General features: G+C 49.1%; 1 protein-coding gene across 1 annotated transcript in view; it reads left to right on the top strand.

Annotated features, from left to right (window-relative positions):
* PIEZO2 (piezo type mechanosensitive ion channel component 2) overlaps window positions 1-14,986 on the top strand; it is a 474,200-nt gene that overhangs the window by 281,664 nt on the left and 177,550 nt on the right. Inside the window, 5 exon segments of the mRNA XM_078785142.1 lie at window positions 1,097-1,297; window positions 3,841-4,045; window positions 8,076-8,177; window positions 8,498-8,663; window positions 8,830-9,073. Coding sequence (XP_078641268.1) covers window positions 1,097-1,297; window positions 3,841-4,045; window positions 8,076-8,177; window positions 8,498-8,663; window positions 8,830-9,073 — 918 coding nt within the window.

Here is a 14,986-nt window from a genome sequence, read left to right as displayed (position 1 = left end):
TTTGCATCGTTCTGACTAACCACCAGGTATTGCTATCGTTTTGCGTCGCACTAACTAACCACCAGCTATTGCTATCGTTTTGCGTCACTCTGACTAACCACCAGCTATTGCTATCGTTTTGCGTCACTCTGACTCACGACCAGCTATTGCTACCGTTTTGCATCATTCTGACTAACCACCAGCTATTGCTATAGTTTTGCGTCACTCTAACTATCCACCAAGGTATTGCTACCGTTTTACATCGTTCTGACTAACCACCAGCTATTGCTATAGTTTTGCGTCACTCTAACTATCCACCAAGGTATTGCTACCGTTTTACATCGTTCTGACTAACCACCAGCTATTGCTATCGTTTTGCTTCACTCTGACTAACCACCAGGTATTACTATCGTTTTGCCTCACTCTGACGAACCACCAGGTATTACTATCGTTTTGCGTCACTCTGACGAACCACCAGCTATTCCTACCGTTTTGCATCGTTCTGACTAACCACCAGGTATTGCTATTGTTTTGCATCGTTCTGACTAACCACCAGGTATTACTATCGTTTTGCCTCACTCTGACGAACCACCAGGTATTACTATCGTTTTGCGTCACTCTGACGAACCACCAGCTATTCCTATCGTTTTGCTTCACTCTGACTAACCACCAGGTATTACTATCGTTTTGCGTCACTCTGACGAACCACCAGGTATTACTATCGTTTTGCGTCACTCTGACGAACCACCAGGTATTACTATCGTTTTGCGTCACTCTGACGAACCACCAGGTATTGCTATCGTTTTGCGTCACTCGAACTAACCACCAGGTATTACTATCGTTTTGCGTCACTCTGACTAACCACCAGGTATTACTATCGTTTTGCGTCACTCTGACTAACCACCAGGTATTGCTACCGTTTTGCATCACTCTGACTAACCATCAGGTATTGCTATCGTTTTGCCTCAGTCTGACTCACCACCAGGTATTGCTATCGTTTTTTGTCAATCTGACTAACCACCAGTTATTGCTATCGTTTTGCGTCACTCTCACTAACCACCCGGTGTTGTTATCGTTTTGTGTCGCTCTGACTAATAATGCAGGTGTTTGTTCCTAGGATCACGTGTCCATCTTGGCAGTCCTTCTGGTCGAGATCACCGTCTACCGGCACCAGTACTACTACCGGCGACACAACAGCCTCGAGCCTCCTCTGATGGCCACGCTGTTTGAGGGAGTCACTCGCAAACAACTAGACCAAGGGATACCGAGCTGTATCCGATACTTTGTCAACAATTTCTTCTACAAGTTTGGACTTGAGGTGAATTTACTCAATGAACGACTTTAATGTCCTTTTTACTCTGATAGTCTTTTTTTCTGGATTTCTCCATTGTAAAACAGGATTGGTAGTTGTTCCGAAGCTTGTCGCAAGTCATAACTTTTGTTTCATCTTGTAGATTATATTTTTGGATAATGAGAAAGTAGCGAAGAGGTGTGTTAGGATAGCAGGTATATTTAATAGCTTGATTTGGCCAGGTATATACTCTCAGCTAGTTATCACCAGCCTTGGACGGATGAACCGAACCGGCTTTAACTCCCGAGGCAATCTCCCAATCTGGCGGTAATGACGCGTGCGGGATGGAAGAAACACGAAGTGTTTAACTTCACGAACACACGGGTTTATTCCGAAACCCAACCAAGAACACGGCAAGGTAAATGCAACAATAATGATTTTTAATAAAATGAGGTGCGGATTGAAAATAATGAAAATAAATGCTGAGGTAAAAATGTTAAATTGAGGTACCACCACACAGACACAAACACGCTCACAGGGTAAAGTAATAAAATGAAAATGCCCCTCCGGCACTTAGCTGGCCCCAATATTGATCCTGTTGTACAGTCGACGGTCGTCGAAGCCTGGAGCCACTCGGCGGGAAGTCTGGCAAAATGGCGGCGACGTCGAACACCACGCTTCGAAGGCACCGTGGGCGCCCGGGAGTGAGGCGTATGGTGAGCACGGGCCCTCGTTCTTTTCTCCTCCATTTGGGGAAGGACAGCATGGCCTTCAGCTTCCCTAATAGCTCAGCAGCCAAAGCCTCCTCAGTCAACAATGACGTTGCAGTTCTCATGGTCGGAGAGCAGCACAACAATCGGACATAGTCCTGCATATTCGCAACAGCGCGAAGCGGATTTTGGAGACTCACGAGCTCTTTTAGCTCTTTCACGAGCCTCGATTCAGTATACAAAAACCCCCCCCAAAAAAAACCGATCCTGTGACGTCCTCCAGTACCGGCGTTGCTGGGCGGGGGAAGGGAGACCCGTACATTCCCAACCCGTACATTCGCCCTCTCGACTCAAGCTCACTCGGACAAAAGCCTCGCACAAATTACACCGTGAAGGCCCAATGGCCATGTCTATGCCACAAATCAAGTACGTGAGCGAGTCGGGCGCACTGAATTGAAAATATATAGAACGCTCATACTCCTTGAAAAGTGAAGCCGCCGTGTCGCCATCTTGGTTAGCACGACTCGACCAACTCGCTTCGCGGATCTCGTTTGTTTTGAACGTGTGAATTACGTGCGAACGTGTAACTGTGAGTTTATGGCGGCAAGGAACATCACGTGATCGCTCTGAGCGAATCAGCGTGCTGCTCTGCCACCTGCTCAGATTCCGTGCATAATATTCCTCTATGAAATGCGCTGAGGTAAATATGAATAAAAAATATGGATCATGAAATATTTTGAGGTAGGCCATGTTCTTCCCAGGCTCAATGGCCATGTTTATGCCAAATATCAAGCACGTGAGCCTCTCCGTTTAGGAGTCTATCGGTAACATTACACACACACACACAAACTGTGTTTTATATATATATAGATTAAATATGACAGATTAAATATGACAGATTAAATATGACAATATATATGTCAATTGAATATGACATTTTAATTGTGACCCACAACATTGCTATTCCATGACTCTTGGTTGCACATAAAATGTGGTATTGAAGGAACTGCGCTCCAACGCGAGTCGAAAGAATTGACGCGACCAAAGACGGAATTCGTCCGAGTTGCTTTATTGAAACAAAACAGCTCAGGTATTCTGACAAGCCCGTTTATCGGGCAGCAATATATATACACATTTATGTCGGGAAGTTTGCCCGGCAAAAGCTATACCGGGCATGCCCGGGTGTCAAGGGCGAGCCTTGGAAAGGCGAGTCTGGACCTGCCCGGGCGTGTTTGGCTGCGGCCTGGCAAGTCGAGGCTGGGCGTGCCCGGGCGCTCTGGACGAGCCCTGGAAAGGCGATAGCGGGCATGCCCGGACGCTCTGGGCGAGCCCTGGAAAGGCGATAGCGGGCATGCCCGGACGCTCTGGGCGAGCCCTGAAAAGGCGATAGCGGGCATGCCCGGACGCTCTGGGCGAGCCCTGGAAAGGCGAGAGCGGGCATGCCCGGGAAAGACGAGACCGGGCGTGCCCGGGAGGTTCGGGCGTGCCCGGGAACAGTGAGTCCGGGCATGCCCGGGAGAGGCGCGTCTGGCCGTGTTCTGGCCGGTGCAAGGCGATTGTGTGCATCCAGCGGTAACCGCTACAGTATTCTCATTCTCATAAAATGTGTTGTCTGCCAGTTGTCTGTTGTTCTTACTATATGTGCATCCCATTTACATTTCAGTTATTTGTGACTTGTGAGCAGAAGATCATGGAATTTTGTTTTGTCTTTAATTCATTCATTTTTAGGCTTGAGTCAAACCAGAACCCAAAACATGGTGATGTCATCCTGATATTTGTGCTACCCTTGTGCATTCAGTGACATGGAGACAGAGTATTTACTACTAATAAAACGAATATCATGCAATATGTGTTGTGCAGGCATGTTTTTTAATGGCGGTCAACACTATTGGTCAACGCATGGACTTGTACGCAACCGTGCACGGGGCCTGGCTGCTTGCGCTGCTCTCTCGCCGGCGCCGCAAAGCCATCGCAGAAGCCTGGCCAAGATACTGTACTTTTCTCTCTGCCCTGATCACATGGCAGTATCTCCTGTGCATTGGAATGCCACCAGCACTCTGCAAAGGTGGCACACTCACATGTTTGTGTACATGCATATTGGAGCTCACAATGTGAATATCAGTTACTTATACCTTACTTGTCGTAAAGCTTCTTACACTCGCATTTCCAAATATCCTTCTTCTAAACTGTCTCCTCTTCTTTCTCTCCTTTCTGTTTCATTTCTGGATTGCTTTGCAACCTCTGCCCTGACTTCCCTTGCATTCATCCTGTGTGGTCTTTCATGTCCCTTTAATCATCCTTCCCATCATCCAAATTCTGATATCACTCTTCATCTATCTGCCCTTGAAATTCTGAAAACAAAACTCATTTTGTAATCGGTGTGGGATGAAGGTGGTAAACCCCTTCATGTCAGTACCTACCTGACTTCATCTCCTTCACGTCCGGGTCCCCTCACAACTGATCCGGGTTTTCCCATGACTACTCTGCAATCCCCCGCCACACCCCTGCTTTGTGTCCCCAAATTCACCTCTTCCTCCACCCCATGTCCCACCTCCTCTTTGTTTATCCCACACCTCACCTATCTCAATTTCCCCCATGCACTGCCCCATCTTAATACTCCCCACCACACACTTACACCATTCCATCATGGCTCCTACCCTATCCATAACTATATTGACCTCCAACATCTCACACCTCTACTCCAATATCTTACAGAGGTCTCAATCCAGGCTTACTGATAAACCTGATATTATCTCCTTAACAGAATCCTTCCTCCATTATGATGTCCCCGAATCTTCTGTTTCTCCTTGTCTATTGTCTCATCCAGTTTGACAGGCCTGAACTCTATCCCAGTGGTGGGATTGCAGTTTACATCAATAACTCCATTTCTCACTGTCCATTTACTGCTCTCACCCCTCCAAACCCCAGGGGTTAGCTTTGGCTGTGTTTTCCCCTGTGCATCCACCTCGGGTTTGTCTTTGTGCATGCATTGCCCTCCTAGAAGTGACAACGCCATTTGCAACTCTCTACCAACAAGGACCAACTAATAACCACCCATCCCAACTCTCTCTTTCTCATATGTGAGGTGTTTTGTGATTTCAAGTGTCAACATGGTAATTTAGTAGGCGTTCGTACCTCTTCAACCATCTACGGCACTGCAGCAAATGACTTCTGTGACTCCATGGGCCTGACTACATCTGTGAACTTTCCATCCTGGATTTCTGATAGTGGTTAATCCTCCCTTCTGGACTTGCTAATGACAAATTTTTCTGCAAACTTTTCCTGTTTTTCCACTGCTCCAATTTGTTCATCTGTTCCCATGCTCGTGAGAGTCAACATCTTCTTGGCTATTATCAGAGCGGTTCCATAGTGCCGGAGAGTCTCTAATTTGACTCGTGCCGATTGGCAGGTATTGCAAGCTGCCCTCTGAATTTAGGTCTCGTTTTCCATATATGCCTCCCCTATTGACGTGGCTTGGGAATTCTTCCACAAAACCCTGCTCTGCCTTATGCACAGCCTGTGTTTGTTCCAAGAATTCTGCCAAGAATTTAGGTCTGGTTTTCCATATATGCCTCCCCTGTTGATGTGGCCTGGGAATTCTTCCACAAAACCCTGCTCTGCCTTATGCACAGCCTGTCCCAACTCATATGCTTTTATCATACCCATTCTCTAACCCATGGTAAACTGAATCAAAAGGTGAGGCATTTGTGGTTAAACAATGTATTTTTTCTTCCCGGAAGGCCAATCTGACATAAGACAAACTCTGATCATTCCATAAAGGCCGCAAAAAGTGTGTGTCCACTCAGAAGAGCCAGAAAACACCATTTGGCCAACTTCAAGGCTGAAATTTCAAAGTTGTCTGCTTCCTCAAAAGCCTGGTTTCTCCTTATCAACTTTGTCTATCGTGTATGTTTCCCATCCATTGCTTCCCTCACTTTAACTGCTACCATGGCCGACTCTGTCCGTAAGAAAGCCAAACATATAAATTATTTGTGTGGCTGTCTATGTGTCACGTAACTCCTCAATGTCCCTCTGTCTATGTGTCTCGTAAGTCCTCCTAAACTGCTCTGTCTATGTGTCACATAACTCCTCAATGTCCGTCTGTCTATGTGTCTCGCAAGTCCTCAATGCCCATCTGTCTATGTGTCTCGTAACTCCTCAATGTCTGTCTGTCTATGTGTCTCGCAAGTCCTCAATGCCCGTCTGTCTATGTGTCTCGTAACTCCTCAATGTCTGTCTGTCTATGTGTCTCGTAAATCCTCCTAAACTGCTCTGTCTATGTGTCACTTAACTCCTCAATGTTCTTCTGTCTATGTGTTTCGCAAGTCCTAAATGTCCGTCTGTCTATGTGTCTCGTAACTCCTCAATGTCTGTCGGTCTATGTGTCTTGTAAGTACTCAATGTCCGTCTGTCTATGTGTCTCATAACTCCTCAATGTCCATCTGTCTATGTGTCTCGTAAATCCTCAATGTCCGTCTGGCTATGTGTCTCGTAACTCCTAAACTGCTGGTCACACCCCATTCAGAATGCTAACAAAGGAATCGTCCGGGTCGAGAGGTTGCACAGGGGCAAAGATTTTCACCCCACCCCTTAAGGGGTAGGGAATTTCCACAAAACCTAATTTGCTAGTGTTGCTATGGTAATAATTTTGCATTGTGTTCCATTACCGCCTCAGGAGAGCTGGGTGGTGCATTTCCCCACAAAAGCGACGCAAAAACATTGCTATTTATTTTGATGTTTAAAAAAATTAAACCAAACACTATAATGTCCATTTCAAAGATTTTGAAACACAGGGCCTTGTGTACAACACAAACATCGTGCCGGGAAAAGCAATAATTCGTCATTACAGACTTCATTTTGTCTTTTGTTAATTTTGTGAATGCAGCAACTGAGTCGCAGGGTCACAGTGAGCAGAGTGGGTCAAGTGAACGGAGTATTATTAACTAGTGGGGTCACCCATGGGAATCCCATGGGCATGGACGTGTGTGACATTTCGATATATTGAGTTGGATGCTGCACCTGCACATTCAGTTTCACAAAATGGTTACTGGCAATTTATCAGATGCACAAATGATGTAATCTACACAATGTATTTACTTCTGATAACATGTGAATGCATGTGTGTGCACATAGGAAATACAGTTTGAAATGTGTTATTACATCTCATGTAAAATGTGACTTTAAGAGCTCAAATCCTCTCCCTCCCCACCCCCATCCGTCCCACATCACGCACATGGGGGAGAGTAGGTCACACACACACACACGCACGCACGCACGCACGCGGGCACATGCCGGGCACATCAATGCTACACGCTTGGTACCATGCTGGGCACATCAACGCTGTACGCTTGGTACCATGCTGGGCACATCAACGCTGTACGCTTGGTACCATGCTGGGCACATCAACGCTGTACGCTTGGTACCATGCTGGGCACATCAACGCTGTACGCTTGGTACCATGCTGGGCACATCAACGCTGTACGCTTGGTACCATGCTGGGCACATCAACGCTGTACGCTTGGTACCATGCTGGGCACATCAACGCTGTACGCTTGGTACCATGCTGGGCACATCAACGCTGTACGCTTGGTACCATGCTGGGCACATCAACGCTGTACGCTTGGTACCATGCCAGGCACATAAACACTAGACACTTGGTACCATGCCGGGACATCAACGCTAGAATCTCACATATTGTTGTTCCATATTTTCATATCCACCCACTTTTCACCCACTAATTTTTATATCCGTTTCTATTATTGATATTTTCTGGTGACGAGTGGCCACATGTGTGGTGAACCCCACTTCCTGATCCCAGATGACAACCATTCAATATATCCCATGTTTCTACGACACCGGGTGAACCACATGCCATCCTTCGAGGGCATTTTCTCATTCCCTAGATTCTGATGTCCCTAATTAACGAACATTTTGATCTTTTAACGGAAATATGTGAACATTGAAGTGGATTGTTTGAGGAGCTCAATCATGTGAACATGTGATAACTTAAGAACACACAGACAGTGGAGTGCAAAGACCGGAAGTAGATTCCATGATTGTCGGACACTCTAACCCGGTCATCGTGTATGTTATAGAATACCCTTGGCGATTTGCTGGGGAGAAGTTCAACACGATGTTGGTGAAGTGGCTTTTCATCCCAGACTACGCTCTCCCACCCAACCCCGTCATGATAATCTGTGAGTTTGCCCAGGCCAACAGTATCACCTGCCTCGAATTAAATGTACCGGATGTGGGCGTTTGAATGATGGAGATTGTGAGTGTATCATCTCTGGGTTTTTATATTCTCAGTTTTATTATATAACAAACAATTATCAAAATGCTAGTTTGCTTAATCTGTTTGATGATCAGTCTGTTGAAGTATACTTCCTTTGCTGGACAAACAATTCTAGTCAGGTGTCATCCTCAAAGTTCATGTTTCCACTCGAGATACACCTGTATCATGCCCATTGAACTCCCACAATCCCCCTGGCGCTTCCCAAACCTCCTCCTGGCACAGACGACGCTATGATGCTCCTGCTGGCATCGCAACAGATGCGCGTGTTTGAGGATGAGAACAAGGCCGTAGTGCGACTGAAGGTAGGAGACAACCTGGAGGTCTGTTGGACCCTAGATGGCGCCACCTTCTCTCAGCACAATCCAGTACCAGATTTCATCCACTCCAGGTAAAAAGGATTGCTTCACTCATGAGCATTTGACATTCTGTCTTGTGTCGAATAATCAACCCTCACAGACACTTGTTTCTGTACTCGAACCCATATCCTCATCTAGCATTTCCTGTTGTTGTTTCTTATTTAAACCTGTATTCAAATGCTTGCAATGTCTCCCTAGGTCTTACCTGGACATGATTAAGGTCATGTTGTTCAGCTACCTTTTCTGGTGTGTTCTCATTGTCATCTTCTTCGCCGGCACCATGCGGATCTCACTTTTCTGCCTGGGTTACCTTGTCGGGTGCTTCTACTTCCTCCTTTTTGGTGGTCAGCTGCTGCTACAACCCGTGCGCCACACAATCCGTCTCTGGGACTACATCATCGCGTACAACGTGATGGTCATTTTCATGAAGAACGTTCTGTCTGTGGGTCCACGTACCGCATCCTCACACCACAGTTTCACTGTAACCACAACCACCCACCCGTTCCCATCCTCAGTTCACCACAACACATGATGTACCCCAAATTCTTACTCAGACTGCAATCCGTATTCATTTTTATTTGAAATGGTCGCTTTGTATTACTCAGACGGTTAATGTACAAAAGTAAAAGGTAACCACTTGGTTAGAACTAGAGACTTCATAGTACACCTTACCCACACAGCCTTGAGAATAAGGACGTGTGAGGGTCTTTTCGACTCTTGCTTTGTGTTTCTGAGCACAATCTATATTGACTACAAGCCACAGTTTTGTCTGAATCTCGACATAGTGCAAGCTGCAAATTTGATTGATCAACATTGTATAAAATCTTAGCTCTTACACGAGCCTCGATTTGGTATACAAAAATAAGAACCACCTTTGGAGGCCATTTTTACCCGCAGAGCAGGGGTTGGCCTTTTTCGGGCACCGTGGTCCCCTTTTTGAAGCAAGGTTTTATGGCTCCTCAATGTCCCTCTGTCTATATGTCACGTAACTCCTCAATGTCCGTCTGTCTATGTGTCACGTAACTCCTCAATGTCCGTCTGTCTATGTGTCACGTAACTCCTCAATGTCCGTCTGCCTATGTGTCATGTAACCCCTCAATGTTCCTCTGTCTATGTGTCACGTAACTCCTCAATGTCCCTCTGCCCATGTGTCACGTAACCCCTCAATGTCCCTCTGCCCATGTGTCATGTAACTCCTCAATATCCATCTGTCTATGTGACACATAGCTCCTCAATGTCCGTCTGTCTATGTGTCATGTAACTCCTCAATATCCCTCTGTCTATGTGTCACGTAACTCCTCAATGTCCTTCCTGCCGCCAACCCTGTTAGTCACCTCTTGTGACACACAGGGAATTACCAGTGAGCTGGTACTCAATTTGCCGATTTCGGAAGGATGACAGGCTGAGTCAACCCCCCTGGTGTTAATTCAGCGATCGACCAGGATTCGAACCCAGGATCATAGGATCCCAAGCCGGCACCCTCACCGCTAAGCCAACACCAGACTGTTTGTATACAAAAATACAAAATGTAAAAAGGTGTAATATTTCATCCAAGTACTGCTAAAATGGGGGGTTTTGGAAGTGGTGAAAAGGTGATTTGTGTTCTACTTGTTGTGAAAAATCAATCAGGTCCACAACTTTGTCCCATAGGTAGGTTTAATCTCAATTAGATCTTTGGCATCATCCTGTAAAAATACAATCATGCAATAGATATCAGGATCTTGGTATCATACAGAGAGGACCGATAATAATAGTCAAAGCAAGCGAGTCTAGTATATATGTGCGAGTCTAGCATATACGTACCATTCAAGTCTACATGTAAAGTAAATGTCACAGGAGTGGCTCAGTGCCGCGGACGTCCCAGGTTTTATAGACGCCCTTCAGTGGCTGAAGCGAGTATCTCCTGGGTTCAACTTTGGTATAATTTCACTACATTCTCCCCACCGTTAGAACGATACTGCCGCTAGGCAGATCGCAAGCGTGCGTCAGCATTAATTGATTGGGGTACGTCATTCCATGTCAGTCGGTCCACCCGTAGCGGTCGGGGTGGCGAACTACCCTGCCAGCCCGCGTCCGGAAACTACCGGGTATGGCGTCCCCAAGCCCGGAGTCCCCGGCGTCGGAGTAGCCGCTGGAGGCAGGTGTCAGAGGGGGCACCTCAGAGCCTTCAGGCAGGGGTGTAGGTGACGACAGAGGTGACGGCAAAGGTTCCATAGGGGAAGCTTCGGTAGAGTCCATAGACTCGTAGATCGGTTCGTCGATATCCCTATAAGGGTCGATGACCCCACAAGGGGTGAGATGGCGTACGGAGACAGTGGACTCGCGTCCATCTGCCGTCAGCACATGAGCATGCTCGGGATTAGCCTGGAGTACCTGCACCTTATCCACAAGGGGGTCGTACTTGCTCGTACGCACCGCTCGTTTGAGATAAGCCGGCCCCGGCTCAGCGAGCCAGCTGGGTAAAGATCGGATACTACCCGAGCTTCTAGGGTGGTGGAACAGTCTTTCGTGAGGAGTCTGGTTGGTGGCCATACATAGGAGAGCCCGGATCGAGTTCAGAGCCGCAGAGACCAAGCCCATTTATCGAAACCCCAGCCGAGGGTCCGGAGGCTTAGCATGACGGCCCTCCATATAATCCCATTGAAGCATTCGATCTGCCCATTCGCCTGGGGTCTGTACGGTGTGGTGTAACTCGAAGCAACATTATTTTGGAGCAAATAACCTCTCACCTCCTGCGACAGGAACACCGCACCCCGATCGGTATGCACGTAGGCCGGATACCCAAACATAGAAAACAAATTCTGCAGGCACCGTATGACCGTGGCAGCCGTCATATCCCCGCACGTGTAAGCAAAAGGGAATCGCGAGTACTCATCAACGATAGTGAGCAGATAACGAGCATTGCTCGACACCGGCAGCGGTCCTTTGAAATCCATTGCCAATCTCTCCCACGGTCTAGTAGCCCTAACCAGCGTCCCCATGGGAGGGTTGTAAAAACGCGGTTTGAGTTCCGCACATATAGCGCAGTCACCGCAGATCCGGCGGATGTCTTCAGTCGAGTACGGCAGATTACCACTACGCACAAAATTTGCGAAACGCGTCACGCCTGGATGACACATAGTGTCGTGCAAAGTGCGCAGCCCCTCCAAAGTTACGATCCCCGTGCACGTAGCCGGCCTCGATAAGGCGTCGGCGACCAGGTTATCCTTCCCCGGGCGGTATTTGATGGTGTAGCAGAAGTCGGCTAGTTTGATACGCCAGCGAGTGATTTTCTCATTCTTAATACGTTGAGCATGTAAGGTGTCGTACATGAACGCAACGCTTTGTTGGTCCGTGATGATTTGGAAGCATCGCCCGAGTAAGTACGGTCGCCATCGCCGAATCGACTCGACGATCGCGTACGCTTCCTTTTCGACAGACAAATGCCTCCGCTCAGCGGAGGTGAGAGTCCGCGAAAAGAAAGCCCCAGGCGTCCCCCTTGGGAGAGAGTCGCTGCTATCGCATGATCCGAGGCATCACTTTCAAAGACGAAAGATTCGCTCTCGTCGATCGTCGCCACAGCGGCGCCAGCGATGTCGGCCTTAAGGCCCCCGAAGGCCGCCAAAGCCGCCGGGCTCATAGGGAACGTGTCGCAGGCCACGAGGGGGTGGAGCTTCGTGGAGAAATTTTGCACCCACTTCGAATAGTGGGCGAACAGCCCGAGAGCACGCTTCAGCGACGCTCGATCGCCGGGCGGGGCCATATCGAGCAAAGGTCGCAGACGCTCCTTATCCGGAGAGACAGAGCCATGGGTCACGGTGTACCCCAGAAGATCTATCGTGCGTTGAGAGTAACGACACTTAGCCTCATTCATGGTTAGGCGATACCTATGCGCGACCTCGAGGAAGCGCTTCAGATTAGCATCGTGATGCTCCTGGTCATACCCACAAACCGTAAGATTGTCCAGATAGACAAAAACATCTGTCAAGTTCTCCTTCGTAACGAGGTCGTCCATAGCCCTCTGAAAACAGGGGACCCCGTTCGTTACCCCAAAAGGTAATCGGGTGAACTGGTATAACCTTTGACCTGATTCAAAGGCGGTGTAGATGCGATCAGCCCTAGAGATGGGGATCTGATGATACGCACTACGCAGATCGAGAGTGCTGTAGACGGAGTACTGGGCCACCAGTCATACTAGCGCGTCCATCCCCGGTAAGGGGTAGGCGTCCAGCTGTGTAAAGCGATTAACCGTCTGTGAGTAGTCGATTACCATGCGCCGGCGATGGGCCTCACTGCGCACCACTAAGACCTAGGCCCGCCACGGCGACCGGCTAGGTTCGATAACACCGTCCTTTAAGAGTTGGGCCGTTTCTTCCGCAATGAATTGCGCATCCGCTCGTGAGTAGCGCCGCGATTTTACCGCTACAGGAGTGCAGTCAGTGGTCAGGTTGCGGAACAGCGAAAGAGGCTCAATTTCCATTTTCGCGAGTGCACACACAGCAAGCGTGTCCGTCCCACCAAATTCAATTTCCAAACGTCCATGTCGCTTAAGAAAATCGTGTCCTAACAGGATGTCAGCACATAAGGCAGGCAAGACCATGAGATGTACATCGGAAAACATGCGTCCCTTTATCACAAGTTTCAATCGACATTCCCCCTTCGTGCTGAGCCGAAGTCCCTGGGAGGCCATGAAGATCCGTCGTGTAGTCCCGATGACCGGCCACCCATGTTGACGCACCAGCCGCTGATCGATGAAACTATCCGTAGATCCTGTGTCGACTATGGCCCATGCAAAAATGCCTTCGACCAAGAGCGGGATAATGGCCTGATCAAGGCCAGAAGATCCGGCAGGTATTGCGCCGTCCGAGCGAGAAGATCGCGCCTCGCGCGTGGATCCCACACCGGCTGCCGTTTTCCGGTCGTTTGAGGAGCCTCCGTAGGGCCCCCGTGCCAAATGCATAGTTGGTCATGCCGGTCCAAGAGCGTGTAGTTCGTACGAGCCGCCGTCAGATGGCGCTCATGTCATGTGCGAAAGATCACAGTCAATTGTACTTCCATGTGCTCGATCAAGAGCGTGTAGTTCGTACGAGCTGCCGTCAGATGGCGCTCGTGTCACGTGCGAAAGATCGCAGTCAATTGTACTTCCATGTGCTCGATCAAGAGCGTGTAGTTCGTACGAGCTGCCGTCAGATGGCGCATGCGCATGCACAACAGGAGGAGCTTTCAAAGCCGGAACTTTTTGTTTGTTTGAGGAAGGCGTTCGAACGCCAGTCAAGGTCAGTCGCTCCGTGGCCGGTTGCGTTCGCGCCGTTTGTTGTGGCGGCCCGATGTATTTCACAAAGGACGTGCGTGCAGCCAGGGGCCAGGGAGGAGGAGGAGGACAGTTCATCAAGGCCGGGTGAGGCGCCCCGCTCTGTGCTCGGTCCGTTGGCTCGGCGATAAGCCCATTCAAGGTCGCGCGTGCTCGTGTGCCCCGCGCGGCCTTCTTGCAGACTTTAGCAAAGTGTCCTTTTGTAGAACGCAAATGGCATATGGCTTCCCGAGCCGGACACGCTGACCTGGGATGCTGTCGGTTGCCACAGAAGTATCACGTCGTGTTCCGGTCAGGCCTGGGCCTGACTGCGGTAGCTGCTGCCAGGCCGGAATCCGAGTCCACCTCGGGAGCGGCCAGGGGCTCGGCCGTAGTCGAGTCCACACCCGTATCCTCGGCGGTAGCCCTCTCCAGTCACGCGAGTTGAGTAGTCCCCGCAATGACCCATGCGTGGTCATAAGCGGTGGATTGTCTCCGGGCCTCAGTGTAAACGTTGGCCAACCGTAGGGCCTCCGCAAACGTCAGGTCAGCTGTCTCCAAGAGCCTGAGCCTCAGATCTGTAGAGCTGATCCCAGAGATGAAAGCGTCTCGGACAAGATCGTCCTGGACTTGCTCGTGTGTCCGTACCTCTTGAGTACTGTCCGTGAGGAGGTGCTGCAGCTCCTGAGCAAAGCGGTCGATCGACTCGGTTGGCTGTTGACGTCGCGTTGCGAGCAGATGCCTGTTGTACACCATGCTCCGTTTCTTAATGTAAAGTCGCTTTAGTTCTGCCACGGCGGCATCGTACGTCGTACATCGAGCGATGCTCCTGTAAACGTGGTGGTCGACTTTGGTCTGTAGCACAGACAGCTTCGTTTCAGCGGTGGGTACGGCATCCTGGGCGCCGAACTGGTTCTCCAGCGTTTTGAGCCAGTGAGTGAACACCGAGCCGAATCCTCAGCTTGTGGGTCGGAGCCGAGTATCGGTACATTGATCATCTTGTGTCCCGCCATTTCCGTAGATCTTAATTGAGATTAAATTTTGTGAAAAATCAATCAGGTCCACAACTTTGTCCCATAGGTAGGT

The sequence above is a fragment of the Myxine glutinosa genome, chromosome 9, assembly GCF_964187855.1.
Source record: "Myxine glutinosa chromosome 9, kmMyxGlut1.1, whole genome shotgun sequence".
Lineage (NCBI taxonomy): Eukaryota > Metazoa > Chordata > Myxini > Myxiniformes > Myxinidae > Myxine > Myxine glutinosa.
The sequence above is the reverse complement of the archived record's forward strand: the minus strand, read 5'-3'. Positions and strand labels throughout refer to the sequence as shown.